Here is a 21942-nt window from a genome sequence, read left to right as displayed (position 1 = left end):
ATTCCAGGCCTCACAGTACTGGCTCTGCCAAGGTTCCTTAATGTTAAGGTTAAAGTTAAGACCCCTGATCCATCGATGGGGACCCCTGCCTCACTTCCTCACGTGCCGCAGTTCCCCTCAGGCGATGACAAAATGGCGCCCATTCCCGCCACGACCGCGGCGGTCAGGAGGGTGTGCTTTCTGGGGCGTTAACCCTGTCTCCTTCGGAGCGTTACCGGCCTGTTCTTGCAGAAGGACGTTCTGGCCGAGGTCCGCAGGGTCTGGGAAAAGCCACACTCTGGACTTTTTGTCAATAAGAAAATTGACGCGAGATACATGCTGCATTCGTCGGAAGAGGTGGCCCTGTCTTGCCCGCCCCCCCCTCCTCCACAGTGCTGGCCGCGGCCACTTTGCAATCCATGCCTGCAGCATCCTCTTCCATGACGGCCACTCAGGTTCTGGGAAAGGACACGCTCCTTGACTCCCTTGGGAGGAAAATCTTTGCCAACTCGGCCTTGCAGCTCAGGCAGGCCAACGCCGAATTGGTGTTAGCGGGAGCTAATATGCAGATGTGGAAAGGTCTGTCTGAGTTGGAGGAGTTTATCCCGATCGACAAGCTGGAAGACTTTAAAGGGGGTCTATCCGACACCAGGGTCTTGGCCCAGGATCTGCTGGAGGCTGCGGCTCATCAGACGCCTCCGCTCGGGGCCTTATGCTGGGGGTTGATACCTCACGGCAGGCGTGGTTGCATGCAACTAAATGCTCAAAAGAAGTGCAGGACAAGGTATTGGACCTTCCGTTTGATGGGAAGGAGCTCTTTCATTCTACCACAGATGTAGAGCTCACTAAGACGAAGGATAGCACTCAGACAGCTAAGTCCTTGTCGGTCCTTGTTAACACTCCTTTCAAAACCCAGAGACCGCTGTCGCAAAGTTGACCTTCCTCTGGCTTTAGGGGCTTCCTCGACAGAAAATCTCAGAGTGGATACCCCTGCGGGGAACAACCGCCGTAGGCAACAACGGACGCGGTTTTCCGCTCCCACTCCTCAGCCTCCTCCTCCGGTTCAGGTGGCAACACCACCGAAAAACCTACTAAATGAGGGTTTTCCACGCTCGCACGATACCCCGGTGGGAGGACGCATTGCGTCTCATTGGGAGGCGTGGCAGACCATCAAAGAAGACAGATGGGTCTCGTCAGTCGCTCGGGTGGACTTCCGCTTACCTCTACCCCCTACCCCACCCCTCAACCCTCCTTTTCAGCTGTCGGGCTCGCCCTCACTCAAAGCCGAGGTTCAGAAACTTCTGGACTCAGAGCTGTGGAACCTGTTCCCCTTGGGGAGCGAGGGGAGGGCTTCTACTCCCGGCTGTTTTCAGTGCCCAAACCAAGCAGGCTGGCCTGCGCACCATCCTAGACCTTTCCCAGTTCAATCTTTACCTACCCCAAGAGAAATTCAAGATGGTCACGCCCTGCCAGATACGGTCCTATTTGCAGATGGGCGATTGGCTCAGTGTGGTGGATCTTCAGGATGCGTACATGCATATCCTGATTTGGAACCCACACAGGAGATATCTCCGTTTCTCTTTGGGAGAGGAGCACTTCCAGTTTCGATTGCTTCCTTTTGGCCTCAGCTCGGCGCTGCTTGTCTTCACAAAGTTGATGTCGGTGATTGCGGCCTATCTTCGTCTCCAGGGTATCCATGTGTATCCATATTTGGACGACTGGCTCTTACTCAGCCCTTGTCCGCTGGCAGTGGCGGGCAATCTCCAGTCTCTCCTTCAGCTCCTGTTCCATCTTGGGCTGTCGGTGAACTGGCAGAAATGTTCCATGAGGGTCTCGCAGGACCTGATTTTTTTTTTTTTTTTTTTTTTTTTTTTTCCTGGGTTTTCGCTGGAACACGATTGACTGTAGAGTGTACCTGACCGGGGACAGAATGGCAGATCTGTTAGCCACGTGTCAGATGTTTGCACAGTCGGAGAGCATGTCGGCCTGGTGGTTCGAGAGACTTCTGGGCCTCATGGCCTCGTGTGTGCTGGCTCTTCCTCTTGCTCGTCTCAAGATGAGACGGACCCAGATGAGTCGGAGTTCCTGGTGTCAGGCTGTGGACCTGGATTCCAAGATAATGATTCCGGATTCCATGAGAGTGGACCTGGAATGGTGGTCATCTCTCAGCAACCTGTCGGTGGGTGCGACGTTAGATCTTCTACAGGTCTCGGACCTCTGGTCACCTCAGGACAAGCTCCTTCACATAAATCATCTGGAGCTTCTGGCGATCTTCCTAGCGCTCAGGGCATTCAGACCGATCATTGCCAACAAGGTGGTCCGCATACGCACGGACAATGTGGTGTCGATGTATTACATCAACAAGCAGGGGGAACAAAGTCCCCCCCCCCCTCGTGGACCTATCCATCCAGACTTGGGAGTGGGCCGTGCTTCATGGTGTCTGGCTGCTTGCAGTGCACATCCCGTGCCAGCTGAATGTCACAGCGGATGCCCTCAGCTGCCGGACAGTGGTCAGCTACGAGTGGGAGTTGAAGGCGAAGGTCCTCTCATGGATCTTCTTGCGTTGGGGCACACCGGAGGTGGATCTCTTCGCTACGACGGTGAACAAGAAGCTTCCTTGGTATGCTTCCAGAGGAGGGCTGGGAGCCTCCTCTCCGGGGGATCCTCTCGAGATTCCTTGGCACAACATGAGAGCTTATGCCTTTCTGCCTCTAGTCAATCGAGCAATTTGGAAGCTGAAGAACTCGGTGAACTGCTCCCTTCTACTCATAGCCCCCTGGTGGCTGGCCAGGTTTTGGTTCTCAGAACTTCAACACCTTTCGGTGTATCCGCCGATCAGGTTACCAGTGACCCCCGATCTTCTTCATCAAGGGGAACAGCAGATGTGGCACCCTTCCCTACAATCGCTCAGCTTGGCGGCATGGTGCCTGAGTTCAGTTCTTTAGAGCATCTTAACTTGTCTACGGATAACGGGCGTATTATCCAGGCAGCCAGGAAACCCTCCACCAGATCCCAATACAGGAGTAAATGGCTCAGGTTCTGTCAATGGTGTTTGGGAAAGCAGTTGGACCCAAGGTGGCTACGATTGACACTGTGCTCTCCTTTGTGTCCTCCCTAGCAGTCTCGGGTGTTCACGTTCTGTCCTGCAGAACTTACCTTTCGGCGGTCTCCGCTTATCTTTCTACAGACCAATGTTCCTACTCTGAGTAACCCAGTGGTTAAGAGACACTTTGCAGGCTTGACACGCCTCTACCCTCCAGTTCGTAGTCCGCACCCGCCGTGGGACCTAAATGTAGTCCTGACGGTGCTGTGCGATAAGCCTTTTGATCCCATGGCCATGGTGGACCTCAAGTACCTATCCTGGAAAGTGTCCTTTCTGGTCGCCGTTACCTCAGCAAGGCGGGTGAGTGAGCTCCAGGCCTTGTTGGTGCAGCATCCCTTTTTGATCTTTCACAAGGACAAGGTGGTCCTACGGACAAACCCTGCCTTCCCACCAAAGGTGGTAACTGAATTCAATCTGAATCAGTCGATCTCCCTCAGGGTAAGCAGGCGTCTAAGGCGACTATTTCTCGGTGGATCGCCTCCTGCATTACGGAGTCTTTCACCGTCCAAGGGCTGAAACCTCCTAAGGGTATTCATGCATACCTGGTGCGGAGCAAGGCAGCTGCGGTTGCTTTTCAGAAGTATGTCCCCTGGGAGTCCATCGCTAGGGCAGCTACTTGGGCCTCCCCATCCGCTTTTTGTAAGCATTATTGTCTTGACATGAGCTCGAGAGCTGATGCTCAGTTTGGTCAGGCTGTGCTGAAGAACCTTTTTCAATAAGGGGTATTTCCATCCACCTGTAGTTCCAGTTAGGAGTGCTTGGGAATCTCCCATAAGTATGGAGGAAAGGGGACGGGACGTAAGAGTATAACCAGTTTATTCATCGTAGTGACCACCTTACTCCTAGTCCATAGTCCCCTTTCCTCCATACGCCCGCCCGCCGTCCCCTCTAATAAGGTTCCTCTGCTATTGCTAATAGGTCTCTGACCTGGCGATAGAAAAGGACTGATGCGCGGGGCGGAGCCAAGGTGGGCGGGGTTACGGCTGCGTGCCGGGCCCCGCACAGAAAGAGAGGAAGGACACATTTTTTAAATTTTTTTTTTGGATGCTTTTTACAAAGTGCTCTGGTCCCGTCCCACAGGACGGAGAGATGTCCCATAAGTATGGAGGAAAGTGGACTATGGACTAGGAGTAAGGTGGTCACTACGGTGAGTAACCTGGTTATTTGGCACCATGTTCTGCTTTTTTTCTTTGGTACTTTGTGAGAAACGTGAAGGTGTCTCACCCGCTAGTCCCAGGGGATCTGTCGTCCAGGTGGCCTGGGCTCGGCCATTGCTTTTGGATTCTGTTCCTGGGGGTGGACCTGTGCGGGGGGAATCACCTGGATGAGGGGTCCTCTGGGAGAGGAAGTGGGACACCAGAGGGTGAGATTCGGTATCCCCTTCACAATAAGACTTTTTCCCCATCCTCCCAGGTAGGATACCTAGGAACTCAACCCCCACCCCCCTTTTCCGACACAAACCCTTTCTCACGGATAATTCACTGTTGGTGACAATGGACTAACACCAGAGCCTGACATGTCCCAACACAAGGATCAGGCAGAGTCGGGCTGAACTGGGGTATCTGACCCAGCCCTTTAAGACGAGGCAGAAATACCTGGAGACAGATGGGGATGCAGAATATACTCAAACATCAATAATCAAATTTACTCAGTTGGCAAAGTACGTCTGTTTTTAATATCAATTATCTAAAACAGAGTTACAAAGAACATCAACATATTCGCTCGATCTTCTCACTCAATGCATTACATTAAAATAGCAGTTTATATACTGAAAACCCCTCATAAGTGACTACCTTGGCCTCAGCCTAGTATGTAGGGCACAACTGAGATGCCTTTTTACTTCTATGCAAATTCAATTTGAGATTGTACACAACTCGTATCACACCCCCTTTTTCAATACCCTGGATCACATAGGACCATGAACCAGGCCGGTTGGTGAAATTGCAATATTTATTTTTTAAATAAAATGAAATCATACCATTTTTAATATAGGGTAGCAATCCCCAATGGGGTGATGATTACAATAGAAATGTTAGCAATGCACTTGGTTAACCTTCTAGTAGAACATGTACAAAGCACAAATGAATAGGAGCACTTTTTGAATTAGGAGAGAGAGCACCCAAGTTAAGGTTTTCCCCCTGCAGTGTTCCCTCAACCCACAATTTATCAAATTCTGAGTGGATAGAAAGAAGCAGCAGGTAGTCGGGCATAAGGAAAAGAAACCCGAATCAAAATCCGACCTTCCCTCACAAAATAAGCCAATGCATGACACTCGGAAATGACAATTAATATGCGGTTAAAACTTTGAAGTAAATATGATTTCTCACTAAAGCAACAATGCACAAACACTAGCAATCACAAGGCAATGGATCAACAAGAAGCATACAATTCGAAAATGACTGGAAGTTGAAACATGCTGCAGACGAATTACACGTTGGAAAAGTTGCAATTTTCTCAATTCCCGCTTTAAATTACCCAAACGGTTTTTATAAAAAAAACAGGTGAAATACTCTGATTTGTAGTGCGGTTTCTGAGCTAGAGGCTAGATGTTTATCACAGGGATATTACTGAAATGAAAGGATGGTAGTATCTTAAGATTTGGATGAGATTTTTGGGGTGGAATGGGGTTCAGTTTTTGGCAAATAGAGCAGTTAAAATGAAATCTTTGGGTTTAAAAGAAAGGCCAAGGTTACTTAAAACGAAAATATCTAGACTATATTGTTAAAGACGAACACAGTAAGCTCCAAAGTTGATTTGCGAGGTCCGCCTTGTCCCCTGAGTGCTAAACCCAAACAATAAAATATGTGGAAATTAGTTTGATTGCTCCAAACATAACTAAGGGCTTATAATTTACACCAGACAAAATTGAAAAGAGATGGCGCTAGCACTTAAACATTAAGGACAGGATACGAGGATAATTGTAACAGTTTCAACAAGTTACCAGAGTATAAATATTACTACTTGGAGAGTGGAAAAAGGACAAAGACACAACAAGGTAGTCTATGTGTTTCTATGGGGTGGGGATTATACTCACAGTCCACTTTTTAGTTTTGGGATTTTTGGACAGTCAACAAGGTCTGGTCACCACACGGCGGTGCGCCTTGCAAAGGTCAGCTGGGCAAGGTCTGGTCACCGGGTAGCGAACAGCTGGGAAATCCGGGTCACTGCAGGGCACAGGTACTACTTGATGCAGTCAGTAGGCTAGCAGTTAGTGGGCAGCAAGCAGGTCTGATTTCAGGATGCAAAAGGTACCACCGCTTTCCCCTTTTTGTTAATGGGATATTAGTGGGGTTTTTTTCTGGATCATTGGCCTTGCTGGAGTAGAAATCAGCTATGCTTGGGTTTTGCAGTGGGCTCTGGAGTAGAGTCAGCAATGCTTTGGCCTTGTAGGGAAAATCTGGAATCAGCAAGATGAATGGAGATGAGGAACGCTGCGCAGGAACTTCAGGAAGAGTGTGTGTAGAGTCCTGTCATGGACTCTTATTTATAATGCATAGTGACATCATAGAAGTATATGGCTGGGCAGGCTTAACTAACACACCTCTAACCCACTGGATTGGTCAGGGGTGCTAGTCCCCACCTCGCTCTCAGCTTGTAGGATCTAAAGGGCAGGATGGCAGATTTATGATGCGAGTTTTACAATGTTCAAAAACCTCCCACAGTTACTTTAGCTAAAATCCAATTTTGCCACAAATGGTACATTTATACAGTTGAAGTCTCTTAGCAAATTACACAAACAGGTTACATATTTTATGCAGACCATTGCAATCCAACTCTGCCACCTGTGATAAATTGTTCTGTACGTTTAATAATCTTTGGTCATTTTCAGTGTGAAATGTTCGACCTACAATTCTGTAACTTTACACGTGCATGCGTACATACTATCATAGGGCCTATTTCTGTTAATTTTTAACGTTCCATCATATGTCCTTTCGCCCATGAGTAACATTCCTCTGGCGTTCGTGTCCCATACATGCTATTGACAGCCAAGACCTCTTATTTGAAAGCCACAAAAATCACATTTAAACCGCTAAATTTTCATATTTTTGCAAAGTCCTGCTGCAACGATAAGTCTTTAAAGCTTATTTATAAAATAGTCTCTGGAAACAGATGGCCGGTCCTTTGACCTGCACTGGACTTTTTTTTTTCCTCTTCAGCTACCACCAACTGTCATTTCCTCCAGAGTAAGGTGGGGAGTTTCCCAGCTTGATTGAAGGTGTATTGCCCCTTCTCCACCCGTGTCCTGGAAATTCCATTGTAGATGGCACAGCTCAAACCAGATTCTGTCCAACCTAGTAATTATCACTGGGGTGTTAGTATCTACTGACAGGGCCCCTTTTGTTTCTGTCATCCTCTCAGCAGAAACCTGTTTTTGGCTGACATCCCTCCCTGCAGCCACTGAAGCTTGATTTAATTGTATTTATTTTTGTTCTGAATTGGAAGAAAACCTGCTGAATAGAACCATTTCAATCATTGTATTTTCACAGTACAATCCCCTTTCACATGGCTAGGCAAGAAGAAGTTTTCTTCAACATACTACTCTCAAACAGGCATTTTTCTTCATTAGTGCACCAAGCCCATTTTTAAACATGTGGTGCAAGCTGCTAGCACTTTGGTTTTAAATTCGGTTTTTGACTTTCCATCTGGATTCCCGCACTGTTCTGCAGCCATAGTTCTTTTCTTTTGGCAGTAGTTTATTTGAACCACCTATGCACTGAAATTGACAACCCAGAGCTGGAGTTTCTTTGAATTACTGATCATTGACACTTTGTAACTTAAAGTGAAGTTTTTACCGTGCGGCGGAAAAGTTTCGTTGTTGATTTTTCTCATATTTGATTTGACAGAGCCCGTCTTTCAGGGGTCATACTCTGTTTTGCTGAAGCACAATGGGGATATGAATGGGCATGGTAGGCCTTATTAATAACAGTAGTTTGAGGAAGAACAGATAAAAATAGAATCAGAGCAGCATCATTGTAAGTTAAAATACCCCCTTTTCAACGGGGACTTTGGGGTTGGGAGCAAAGCAGCGCTGCTTTTTCACTGTTTCTTTTGTTTATGTAAGAACACACTGGCAAGCTCCCTCAGTGTGCCCCCTTGTTCCATCCTGCCCAATATGTGCTTGGCAAGATGGTGCAGCCATTTTTTTGTCACTGCAAAACGCAGATTTGACGCCATGGTGCTCACAGGAGCCAGCGCAGCCATTTTGCTGGCGACGGCAAATGCGCAGCTTGGTGATGTGAGGGAAGTAATGCTGAGTGGGAAATTATATCTCACACATCCATATTCCGTACTTTTCCCATGTATATACGTTGCTGCATCGCCACAATGTATTCACTACATAGGTAGCCTTTAAGAATACTTGGTCTGCTTGCGTATCTGCTTCTGTACAATTATAAAATGACTTCATTATTTCTGTAGAATGAACATCTTCATCTGAAGCCCGAAATGTTGCTCATCTTTAACACCGCCTCCTTTAGAACCTATAGAATATTTGTTCTCTTCTCTGCATCTCTTCTGGGTGCGTCCGCTCTGCTTTTTATGACTTCACCAGTCATCCCTTTTGCTCAGTTTTCACACTTCCTCCGGGATGTCATGCAAATGCCCATCATACTGTCGTGTGTGCATATATGGCTTTCTCAACAGTAATTTTACTTCCAGGATTCTCCTTGGTATAGGTATTTTCACAAGTACTGCACGTGTCTCACACTGTGGTTCCCAACATATAGGTAGCATGGAGTAGAAGCTTTGGGTGGGGTTACTTGGCTCCACTTCTACAGGGAAATTACTGATAACACACACACACCTGACTTCATCAGACTTCACCAACCAGATAAAAGGCGGAGCACGAAAGCACACTCTGAGCAAGGCAAAACACACGAGGAAGCATCAGTTCGAACATGGCAGTTTAATACGAGGAGAAAGACGGCAAGACCAGAAAGGCTTGCAAGGTCGTCATTGCCATTGGCCTTTTCAGGGGAAGAAAACCGCTACTTTCAGGAGCCCTCAAGAATAAAAAACATAAGACCGGGAATTAAAGCTGAAGAAAGGTGGATTGTGTGTTGAAGATATCCGGAGCGCTCCCGCATGGATAGCCAAGGCGGGGAGGAGCGAAAAGGTTGTGGTAGAAAAGGGATCTGAGCCTGGCTGAGGGGGATCCAGGGTGAAGAGTGAATCGCCCTACTAGAATACTGGGAAAGCAACTTTTTGTTTGTTTGATACATCAGGCCCTCTGAATTAAGAGACTTTTGATAACCTAAGAGACTTGGCGTAGAAGGCCCTGATGCTTGTAATGGAATTGTCATCGTGCCGAAGAAGCCCCAGAGTGTGCTATGTCCAAGTGAACCATCTTGTCCCCTGCTGAAAACGTGGAGGAAGGCTGGCCAAAGGCCTGAACATCCTGACCTATCATTTTTTGGACACCTCTTTCTTTTTCATAAACATTTCCCCACACTATTGGTAAATTAGCAGTAAAGAGGAGGGCGTGGCTAAACAGCATGCCATGCAGTAGTGCCTGCTGTGAGCTCTGCGTTGGTGTCCCCGATCCTGCAATTACCGGCTGTGCAAAGAAGCTGTTTGCCCTCCGTTATGACGGTTGAGTGTGTCCCGGACGGAGGAGCTGCACTGGCAGGCGAAATCGCAGCATGAGAAGCTGCATTTGAATGGGTCCCTCCCTCCGATGCGGCCCAGTCTACATCAACAAGATTGCGGCCTGATCGCCTAAAGCTTGGCGTCCAGAACCCCGGACCATGTGAGGCTGCCGACCAGCGCTGCAGAGTCCCCCAACTAGCCCCCGCTGCACACGAGAAGCTGATGGGGGCATGCTGTGAAGAGAGGTGGTCCCTGGGAGACAAAAGCGAGACCACTGACAATTTTATGCCTCTCCAGCCCCTGACACCCCAATGCTCACATTCTCAAGACAATAACATGGAGTACCACGGGCACTTCGGCTAAGAGAGATAAGCGGGTCTCCACCTCTGCTATGCAGGAGGACGCTCATTGTGCACAGTCTACCTAGGGCAGCACCATTCTCCCTAACTCTGCCCTGACAGCAGTCGTCCAGACTGGGGGTTAGCCTCCACGCGGAATCACCCCTGCAGTGCTGGGACCTCTGCACCCCCCCACCCCTGGCAGACTCTGAGGATATCCTGAGGTTTCGGGATAACCCTGCTGTATGGGGGCAACTCCAGGGGATACATTATAAACACCCCAACAATGCCCAAGGCAGCAGGGAAGTGCAAAATGAACGGAATTACGGCTTTCGTAGCACCTCAAGCATCAACGGACCCACAAATGCAGGCAGCAAGAGCCGACATCCACTCTCCTCTGGCGGCCGCCCTGCCTCCAGACCCTGCCCTCTCTAAACAGTACTTCGAAGACATGCTGAGGGGTTTCAAACAGGACATTACACAGGAAATAAAGCTGGCGATAAAAACCTCCAAGGACTCCTTTGCACGGTCAATCGCCTATCTATCTGAACACACATCTGGTGGGCCTCGCGGCCAGAGTTTATGATCTGGAAAACACAACTTGCGAACAAGCGCACGACTGCGTAGAGCTTACCAAGATTGGAGCTCATGGAGGAACACCTTGAGGAAGTATGGTCGAAACAGGCCGACCTGGAAAACAGGTCGAGAAGGAAAAATGTCCGCCTGAGTGGAGTCTCGGATAAAGAACTCCCAGATTACTTAAGAGCACTCTTCAAGTCGCTGCTGTGCCTTCCTGATGAGCTGGTCTTGGACAGGACCCATCCCGTCTACTCCTCGGTCCAACAGAGACTGAACCTGCTATCGGGCGTCCACGTGCACTTCTTTCATCAAAAAGAAATTATGGCAGCGGCTAGAAGGTCAGAGCCGGTGAAATTCCGGGGAACGTCCCTGGCATTGTTCCAAGATCTCTCGCCCTACACTCTAGCAAGCCGCAGGCGTCTGCAAAATGTTACAGCATGGCTACAAGCTGGTAAAGTCTGCTACCACTGGGGGGGTTCCCATGTAAGCTGATCTTTGAGTTCCATAATCAACACTACATCATTAACTCGGAGGAAGAAGCTAAAGACTTAAAGCTTGAAACCAACAATGACGCCATTCCGGGAGCTTGGATGATTGATGCCCGGACCCTGCGCCAAAGGATAAAAGAAGGAAACCTAGGGGATGGCCTTCCGGAGGGCAGGGGGGACCACGCTTGGAGCCGGAGACCACAGATCCCACCTGAAACAGCTGTAAGTGCCTAGAGGCTCCACACACCCTTGAACAATGCTTTGAGGAGAATGGCTGAAGGAGCATACAAAGGTTGAAAACCTATGAATTAAAAGTTACGGAGGGAGAGCCACTAACTGGGAAGCCATATTCAAATTTGCAGCTATATTGAACACCTCGCTGTGAGAAGCGGAAGGAACAAGAGTTGACACCGATCAGGCACACTGAACGGATTAGGCCCATTACTGTTGACCTAATGTTGTTGTCGGTTAAGATGGGGAGGGCTCAGATAAGCTCTCACAATTATTACCTTTGTTCGTTTTTATTTTAATTTAATGAAGTTTTACTTGTGCCATAACACAACGCCTACTACATTGTCTCGCATTTAGCCTGACACATTGTCATCGCTGGCCACCTTCCGCAGATTCCAGAAAAACTGAGCCGACCGCCTTGATACTCCACTGTTCCCCGATTGGCACGCCTACACAGCACCTATATTTCGGGACACAGGGGCAGGGGAACTCAAGGGCCAGCCCTCTGGTGGGGGGGATACAGTCATCTATAGTGCTATGCAACCACCCAAGCGATCTCAGGATGGCGACCCATGATGTTAACCTCCTCACCCTGAATGTACAAGGCCTAAATTCCCCCCTGAAACGGAAAGCATTGTTCCATAGAATGGCCATCCTTAACTCCTTGCTTCTTTTCCTTCAAGAGACCCACCTCTTGCCCTCAGATGAAATCCATCTCAATAACAAATTGTACCCAATAAAGTTCTGTTCCTCCAGCGGCCTGAAGAAACGAGGGGTTGCCATCCTGGTACGCAAGGGTACCCACTTGAAAGTGCTGAAAGAGCTGCGGAATGGGGAAGGGAGATATATCTTTTTGGTAGCAATGCTTTTTGGGCGGAACGTGACCCTGGTTTCGCTGTATGCCCCGAACACCCATCAGGCGCTAATCTTTGCCTCATTATGTAAGACACTGGGGGAGCATGCAGAGCGGGACCTTATTCTGGGGGGACATTTTAGCACAGTGGTTAACCGTTTAGTGGATACATTTTTACCCCCAACCACAAAAGAAATTACTCCTACGTCCCGTCCCCTTTCCTCCATACTTATGGGACATTCCTCCGTCCTGTGGGAGGGGACCGGAGCACTTTGTAAAAAGCATCACATTTTTCAAAAATGTGTCCTTCTCTTTTTACGCGGGGTACCACGTAAGGTTCCTTGTGTCAAGGCTAAAGTCAAGACCCCTGACCTGTGTGTGGAGATCCCTGCCTCACTCACACATGTGACGCAGTTCTCCTCACGCGTTGACAAAATGGTGGCTGTTCCAGCGCAAACTGCGACAGCCATTTTGGACTCTTCCCTTACACGTTTTTTCTGGTGCACCGTTTTGTCCAGTGTATGACTGGAACGCTTGGATGCCATTACAACACTCTCACTCCCTGCAGCGTCTGCGACATTGATCTACGTCAACCCAGCTGGTGAGGGCCCCTCTTGCAACCCTCTCCTTTGCGCCCCTGGAGCTATTCCGCTCATGAGAGGCTTCCTCCTGCCACAATGTTAAGTCTTCGAAAAATTCCATAAGCTAATGCATTCCAACCCCATGAAGGAATATTTCAGAGGTCTTTTTAAGGAAATCTGCCATCCAGGGCCTGGTTCCGTTCCAACGGTTCCCGTCACAGCACCGGTTGTTCCGGCAGCTGTCCCACCTCTACCAGTTGGCCCACCTCCAGCCCTTCTGCTTCCGCCGCCCTTTTCTCCATTTGACAAATCTTCGGCAGAGCCAGACGTGATGCAAGTCAATCCGGACGCGTTGGATGACGTGCAAGGGGATCAGGATGGCGATGACCAGCCCCGCTCTGTTAGGGCGTTTCATGACAGGGTACTGGATATTACTCTTCTGGATGTTCCAGTACCTGAGGCACCCCCTCTGCAGGAAGGGGTGCTTTCGGGGGCGTTCACCTTGTCTCCTCAGGAGCGCACCGGCTTGTTCTTTCAGAAGGACGTTGTGGCCGAGATCCGCAAAGTCTAGGATAAGCCACACTCTAGACTGCATGTTAACAAAAAGATTGACGCTCGTTATAGGCTTCATACTTCGGAGGAGGTAGCCTTAGCGTCTTGCCCGCTTCCTTCCTCCACAGTGATGGCAACCGCAACGATTCAATCCAGACCAGCTTCAGCATCATCTACAGTGGCGGCTCAGGTTCTGGCCAAAGAGGACAAGCAGCTGGACTCTTTGGGAAGAAAGATCTTTGCTAATTCGGCTCTGCAGTTGCACCAGGTGAACGCGGAGCTCATTTTAGCGGGGAAAATATGAAAATATGAAAACGTGGAAAGGTCTGGCGGAGTTTGAGGAGTTTAATTCCTGCGGACAAGCTGGATGATTTTAAGGCTGGCTTGTCAGATGCCACAGTCCTGGCGCAGGATATGCTTGAGGCTGCAGCGCACCATGTCGACACCTCGGCTCGGGGCCTCATGCTTGGCGTGGACACATCGCGTCAGGCTTGGCTTCACACCACAAAGTTTTCCAAGGAGGTGCAGGATAAAGTTCTGGACCTGCCCTTTGACGGAAAAGAACTGTTCCATTCGGCAATGGATGTAGAGCTGACTAAAACAAAGGACAGCACTCAGACGGCCAAGCCTTTGTCCGTTCTGGTAAAGCCACCTTTTAGGTCTCAGAGAACGCCTTCGCAGCCTCGGTCTTCGTCTGGAAATTTCCAACGGCGTCAGCAGCGAGGCCGTTTTTTCTCTCTGCGCTCGGCCTCTGCCTCTGAGAAACCCACTGAATTAGTGTTTTTAGTGCTCGCACAAGACCCCGGTGGGAGGGCGCATTGCGTCTCGCTAGGAAGCGTGGCAGACTATCACCGAGGACCTGTGGGTCTTGTCAGTAGCTCGGCAGGCTTCCGCTTGCCCCTTCCCTCTACCCCACCCTCAATCCTCCTTTCCAGCAGTCAGGGATGCCTTCCCTCAGAGCTGAAGTCCAGAAGCTTCTCGATCTCAAGGCGGTGGAACCTGTTCCCCCAGTGGAGCGAGGGGAGGGCTTCCACTCCCGTCTTTTCACGGTGCCCAAACCCAACCAGGCTGGCCTGCGCACCATCCTAGACCTTTCCCAGTTCAACTTTTCTCTTCCCCAAGAGAAATTCAAGATAATCACCCCCAGCCAGATTAAGTCCTCTCTTCAGAAGGGCGACTGGCTCAGCGTGATGGCCCTTCAGGATGCTTATATGCATATCCTCTTTTGGAGCCTGCATCGGAAATGCCTACGGTTTTCCATGGGTGAGGAGCATTTCCAGTTTTGTGTGCTCCCTTTTGGTCTCAGCTCGGCACTGCGTGACTTTACGAAGATGTCGGTCATCGCAGCTTATATCCGGCTTCAGGGTATCCATGTGTATCCGTATTTGGACGGCTGGCTGTTGCGCAGTCCCTGTCCACTGAAAGCCTCAAGCAACCTTCAGTCTCTCCTCCGGCTTTCTGTGAACTGGCGGAAATCCTCTGACGGTCTCTCAGGACTTGATTTTCCTGGGTTTTTGTTGGAACACGATCAATTGCAAGGTTCACCTGACTGGGGACAGAATGGCGGATCTGTTTGCCACGTGTCAGGTGTTTATGCAGTCAGAGAGCATGTCGGCCTGGTGGTTTTAGAGGCTTCTGGGCCTCATGGCTTTGTGCGTGCTTGCTCTTACTCGTCTCAAGATGAGGCGGACGTAGATGGTTCTTTGGAGCTCATGGCTTCAGGCAGTGGATCCAGATTCCAAAATGATACTGGTGCCATCGTTCATGAGGACGGACCTCTTGTGGTGGTCGTCTCTCCGCAATCTGTCGGTGGGCGCTCCCTTCCAGGACCCTTTCCCGCAATTGACTGTCACAACTGACTTCTCCCTTCTGGGTTGGGGGGGTGAGGCTGGATCATCTTTGAGTTTCAGATCTCTGGTCGCCACAGGACAGACAGCTTCATATAAATTATCTGGAGCTTCTAGCTATATTCCTGGCGCTGAAAGCGTTCAAACCAGGTTTTGTCAACAGGGTGGTCCGTGTCAGCACGGACAATGCAGTGTCCATGTACTATATCAACAAGCAGGGGGATACCAAATCTCCTCCTCTTGTGGATCTTGCCATTCAGATCTGGGAATGGGCCATTCAGCATGGTATCTGGCTGGTAGGGGTTCACAGCCCGGGCCAGCTGAATGTCACTGCAGATGCCCTCAGCCGACGAATAATTGTCAGCTATGAGTGGGAACTGAACACATAGATCCTCTTGGACATTTTTCGCTGTTGGGGCACTCCAGAAGTGGACCTCTTTGTGACATCTATAATCAAGAAGCTTCCCCTGTACGCCTCCAGGAACGGGCTTGGAGCCTCTTCACTCGGGGATGCTCTCGAAATCCCATGGTACAATATGAAGGCTTACGCCTTTCCGCCGATCCATCGGGTGCTTTGCAAGCTGAGGAACACAGTGAATTTCTGCCTGCTGTTCATAGCCCCTTGGTGGCCATCCAGGTTCTGGTTTTCGGAGCTTCAGCATCTATCCGTGTGCCCGCCGCTCAAGCTTCCACAGATTCCCGACCTGCTTCGCCAGAGCGATCAACCACTGTGGCACCCCTGCCCACAATCGTTCAGCTTGGTGGCTTGGTGCCAGAGTTCAGATCTTTGGAGCGTTTCAACTTGTCCACGGATAACATGTGCATTATTGAAGCGGCCAGGAAGCCCTCAAGAAGATCTCAGTATAAAAGTAAATGGCTATGCTTCTGTCACTGGTGTTTGGCGAGGCAGCTAGACCCCAGGGAGGCTATCGACACGGTCCTGTCTTTTGTCTCACATTTGGCAGAGTCTGGCATCCATGTCTTGTCCTGCAGGACATATTTATCAGTTGTTGCTGCTTATTTGTCCACTGACCAGTGTTCCTTTTCACTGTCTAATCCAGTCATTAAGACACTTTGCGGGCCTGATGCATCTTTATCCTCCTGTTCGCAATCTGCATCCAAGGTGGTATTTGAATGTGGTCCGTATGGCCTTATGTCATAAGCCTTTTGAGCCCATGGCTACTGTCGATTTGAAGTACCTTTCCTGGAAAGTGTTCTTTTTTGATTACTGTGACTTCGGCAAGGCGTGTAAGTGAGTTCAGGCCTTGTCAGTTGAGCATCCATTGCTTACTTTTCATAAAGATAAGGTTGTCCTGCGACTGAATCCCTTTCTTCCGAAGGTAGTCTCTGATTTTCATCTGAATCAGTCAATTTCATTGCCTGTATTCTTCCCAGACCCGGCCTCGGAGGCCGAAAGGGTTCTGCACTGCCTGGATGTTAGAAGAGCCTTTAAGTTCTATCTGGACAGAACATCTGAGCTCAGGAACTCCTCACAGCTTTTCATGACCTTCGGAAATCCGCAAGAAAAGCCGGCCTCGAAAGCGACCATCTCCCGGTGGATCGCTGCCTGTATTTCTGAGGCGTATTCCATTCAGGGTCTTCGGGCCCCAAACGTAATTCATGCTCATCTTGTGCGGGGCAAGGCGGCTGCCGTTGCCTTCCAAAAATATGTTCCTTGAGAGACCATCGCGAAAGCGGGTACGTGGGCCTCCCCATCATCTTTTTGTAACCATTACTGTCTGGACCTGAGCTCCAGGGCTGATGCTCAGTTTGGTCAAGCTGTGCTTAAGAACCTGTTTCAGTAAGAGTTTCCATCCACTCGTAATTCCTGTGAGGAGTGCTTGGGAATCTCCCTTAAGTATGGAGGAAAGGGGAAGGGACGTAGGAGTATGACAGTTACTCACCGTAGTGACTACCTTTCTCCTAGTCCATAGTCTCCTTTCATCCATATGCCCGCCGCCCCCTCTAAAAAGGTTCCTCTGTTATTGCTTAAAGGTCATAGACCTGGCGATAGAAAAGGACTGATGGGCGATGTGCTGGGCTGGGCCAAGGAGGGTGGGGCTACGGCCATGCGCGGTACCACGCGTAAAACGAGGACGACACATTTTTGAAAAATGTGATTCATTTTACAAAGTGCTCTGGTCCCGTCCCACAGGACGGAGGAATGTCCCAGAAGTATGGAGGAAAGGGGACTATGGACTAAGAGTAAGGTAGTCACTACGGTGAGTAACTTTATTATTCATAACACTCACCATGCTGCTGCGCGAACACTCACTCAGAGACGTGGCGCTTCTTCCACCGGGAGGAACGTGACTACACTTTCGTCTCCGCTGTACGCAAGTGGTTCTCTAGACTGGACATGTTTCTCATATCTGACACACTCATCCCACAGACAATTGCTACCGAGATTCTCCCAAAAGGTCTGTCAGATCACTCTGCAATAATGCTCACAATAGCCCCCTCCCACCCCCATGCAGCTCCTTTGCCCAAATCGCCCTGGCGGCTGAATTAATTACTGTTGGAAGACCCCCTGATTCGATCCCACATTTCCGAAGCCATAAGGCACTATTTTAGTGAGAATGACACTGTGGATGTGGGATAAGAGACAGTGTGGGACGCCGGGAAGGCAGTAATTCGGAGTCCTATCATAGATCAAGCAGCAGCGAGAAGGAGGGTCAGGGAGCAGCTACAGACCAAACTGAAGATAGAGGTCCAAAGAAAATAGGCGATACACAGGGGGAAAAGGTACCCAGCGCTCTCTTCGAGTCCTGTGTATAGCACAGAAAGCTCTAGAGGTGCACCACATGGGGCGAGATGCGTACCTTTTGATGCTTACAAAGCAATACTTTTATACAAAAGGGAACCAAGCCAATAAGCTTTTGGCGGCAAAACTGAAACAACAAACCAGACGTAACCACATAGTAAACTTACTAGACACTAATGGGGGAATGTGTCATTGGAGGAGGGTAAATTCCGTATTGTGGAAGACGTCTTCAGGGAACACACCTCCCCTCCCACCCCCCTGCCCCCCAAAACCACGCTGATCCCCGTAACTACCCAGGAATGTATACTCATTGAGCATCTACCACGGATTGCTCAGGCACTCCGGCACCCTCTTGAAGAGCCCATATCCGCTCAGGAAATCGAACTGGCAATCCGATCCCCCCCTCGGAAAGGCTCCGACAGCTTCACAAATAAATTCTACAAAACCTTTAGCTCAGACCTAATTCCCCACCTGACGAAGCTCTTTAACTCCACGAAATCCATGGCAGAATCTGCTACCACACTGTTCCTGATGCCAGGCAAAGACCCCATGAAATGTACGTCCTATTGCTTTGCTTAACAGACACGAACATTTTCAGCAAAATAGCACGCCGTCTTGGAGATGTCCTCCTGGCGCTAATAGATAAGGACCAGACAGGCTTTATCCATAACCGCTCGGCACACAACTTTCGCTGCGCAATCAACATGGTTGCTCTAGCCCCCAGAATCGCCGGCAAGCTCTCGTTGCTATCCTTAGCTGCTCATAGAGCCTTTGACAGCATGTCCTGGGAATACCTGAAATTAGTCCTAAGGGGATTCTGCTTTGGACCAAGGTTCTCTAAGCTGATCCTATCAAATTTGCAAATCCCGTTGACCCACCTCAAGATGAACTCGCAATGGTCTCCCCCTATAATCTTGGGCAAAGGTACTAGACCGGGTCCAAGGTTTCGAATATGGGGGACAATGTCATGAAGCCACCCTATACGCAGATGATGTGCTCTGCTGTTTAAAAAATGCACTCGGTTCTCTCCCAACCCTAATTGTACTAGCTCAATTTACAGCAGCCTCAGGGTTCACGGTGAACCCAACTAAATCAGGGGGTATGGTTTTGACAGAATCCCCCTCTGTGCTGGCATCCCTTCAAGAAACATTCCCCTTTCGCTGGTCAACCACAGACATCCCCCTATCTGGGAATACGGCGGACCCCAACGTACTCAGGAATTTTGAAGGCTAATAGCCCCAATCTCCTGAAAGAAGCCAAGGAAGGTCTCCAACGATGGGACTCCCAGGAAATCTCATGGCTGGGCCGTATCAGCGCAGTTAAGATGACTCTACTCCCGAAGCTTTTGTACATTTTTCACCTCTTACCAGTGATGATCCCAGAAGAGGACCTCCTCGCTTTGCAGGAAGCAGTGGGCCAATTCGTATGGCAGGGCAAAAAACCCTGAATCCCCCGCAAGCTACTCGCAAGAGGGAACATGCTGGGCAGCATGGGGATTCCCTCAATCCTCCGGTACTACCGATCAGCCCAAGTCGCCGCAATGCTGAGTTGGGCGGGAACAACTGAAGCTCCCAAATGGTGAGGTATCGAGCAAGCTGCAGCCCCCTCCCCCCTGGGACATACATTTCTCCCTAGTGAAACTCGTAAACAGCGTAGCACGATGCTGCCTACCACCTTAACGACACTTCAGAGCTGGGATAAAGCCTGTGCGCAGAGACTGTTCAAGTCGGGCCTGGGCCCACTCTCGACCATTACCCAAAACCCGGCTTTCACGCCGAACCTCCAGGCTAGATAGTTCCAGCTCTGGAAGTTGGACGAGCCTCTGAGACTGTGAGACCTATACGAGGATCAAGAACCCCTAACCTTTGTAAAATGCAAGAAGAAATTCAAGCTGCCTGAATTTGAACCTTTCAGATGCATACACCTTTGCCACTGGCTGACCAATACAGCCATACGAGAAGCAGCCTCCAGAACCCCAACAGGAATAGAACTTAAAGTCCTGGAAGGACAACAGACCCACGGGTTGGCCACTTGCTATAGGCTCCTAGAAAACAGTTCGCTGGAAGAGAAACTCCCCTATAAGGTGCCATTGGAGAGGGAACTGGGTTTGGAGATCTCCGAGGTGTCTTGGCAGAAGATATGGAATACAGCCCAGAAAAGCTCCCGCTGCACCACTGTAAAGGAGGGAGCCCTATAACTATGCTTCTGTTGGTACCCATCCCCATGACGACTGCAGGCAATGGATCCCACCTATCCTGACACATGCTGGTGTGGGGGGAGCGAGGCGACCTAGTCCACATGTGGTGGCTTTGCCCAGTCATACAATCATTGTGGTTGGAGATAAGATCCAAAATTAAAGAAATCACTGGGGCCTTGCTCCCCAATGACCCACAGGTCCTGTTATTGGGAGATGTCCCGGATGACGGGTCGTTCCCAATGACAGGCCCCAGAGCCGGATTCACCTCTCAATTGCTTACAGCAGCCCGAATCACACGAGCACGCTTCTGGAAAGCTATAAATGGTCCACACGCATCTTACTGGTGGGTGAAGGTTTGGGAGCTGCTGCGGATGGAGAAGCTACAGCAAGAGGGTAAGTTGCCAAAGTTCTCACGTACATGGGTGCCATTTTTGGACTATGTGGCACATCACAGCAGATGTTTTTTCAGCTGTTACTTCTGAAACACCTAATGAAACCATGACAGATGGCATTGTGTTAACCCCTTTTTTTTTCTTCTTCTGTTAGTTCTCGTTTACTATACTCTCGCCCCTTCTAATCCTTAACCCGCACCTATTGATTAAATAGCTACGTTAAGCTGAACAGTTATACAGTTAAATGTTTGTAAAAATCAAATTTTGATGCAGTGTTGTTTTTCAATGAAATACTATGTGATGTCATGTACCAAATGCTAATCGAGATTTCAATAAAAATATAAGGTTAAAAAAATAAAAAATTGCAGTAAGGATTCGCAATAGTTATTTTTTTAGTATAAGCCCTTTTATTTTGACGAGACTCCACTAGGACTGGATTATTATTTGATCGTCGTAGCATGCTCTCATCTTAGATTTACATAGGCTTTGTCTCACCATTGATAAAGTTCAATAAACACACTTGAACTGTGGTTACTTGTCTGTCTTACTTTGATACCATGCCTTCCTTACAACCTCCACTCCTCAGCTGACACCTTTGCAAGTGGCTACTCTTTTACAGCAGTAAACAAGTTACCATCTCCACTCTGATAACCAGGTACAGCTTTACTTATTGATTCCCTGACTGCTATTTTACATAGAAATTAACTTGAAATATTTTGCATTTAAATTCTAAATGCAACATGTGTATGTTTGTCAATTCATGATAGTGAATGGTTTCTACAGCAGTTACAAAGCAGTACCGTGGCTGGCCAGGTTGTCTTCTGGTTTTGGTGAAACCACAGAGCTGACACAGTGAAATTCACCGTAGAATAGACCATGGAAGAAAATGGATTAGTCATGTTTAGTTCCAATGCAAAACTTGAGGCGTGCAGTGAGAGGCTGAATCAGTGCCTGTTGGTGAATCAGAGTAAAGTGAAAATGTAAGTTTTAAATGCTTGAAGATGGCATGCAGAAATGCTTTGGTTTATATGATTAACTTACATTTGCACTAAATCACTGCTGCAGGTATTGCAATGCTACTAATTAAGGGAACCCGTCGTATAACTACTTTCACGCTCCCTCAAATAAAGCGATTTACTCACTTTACTAAATGTTTGAGTGCCTTTATTGAAAATGTATTACAGTACCCTGCACAATTCTGAGCTCAAATAATTTACAATAATGTGACTACATTCAATTTGTAACAAGCTTCTTTCTATAAAAATGTCTGTGCAGGAATCTTTATCTGAAGTTGAAGACAAATATAAAAAAGCAATGGTTTCCAATGCCCAGCTGGATAACGAGAAAAGTCATTTAAACTATCAAGTGGATACGTTAAAGGATGTGATTGAAGAGATGGAGGAACAAATGGCTGAGTACTACAGGGAGAACGAAGAGAAATCAAAGGTAG

General features: G+C 48.8%; 1 protein-coding gene across 3 annotated transcripts in view; it reads left to right on the top strand.

Annotated features, from left to right (window-relative positions):
• Window positions 1-21942, top strand: part of LRRFIP2 (LRR binding FLII interacting protein 2) — a 1092194-nt gene that overhangs the window by 732526 nt on the left and 337726 nt on the right. For all 3 annotated transcript variants that reach the window (XM_069613205.1, XM_069613206.1, XM_069613204.1), the window contains one exon: window positions 21768-21938. In XM_069613205.1, the coding sequence (XP_069469306.1) occupies window positions 21768-21938 (171 nt within the window). The remainder of the gene's footprint in view (window positions 1-21767; window positions 21939-21942) is intronic.

The sequence above is a fragment of the Ambystoma mexicanum genome, chromosome 5p (assembly GCF_040938575.1).
Source record: "Ambystoma mexicanum isolate Mex_15411 chromosome 5p, UKY_AmexF1_1, whole genome shotgun sequence".
Lineage (NCBI taxonomy): Eukaryota > Metazoa > Chordata > Amphibia > Caudata > Ambystomatidae > Ambystoma > Ambystoma mexicanum.
This window is presented reverse-complemented; position numbering and strand designations above follow the sequence as displayed.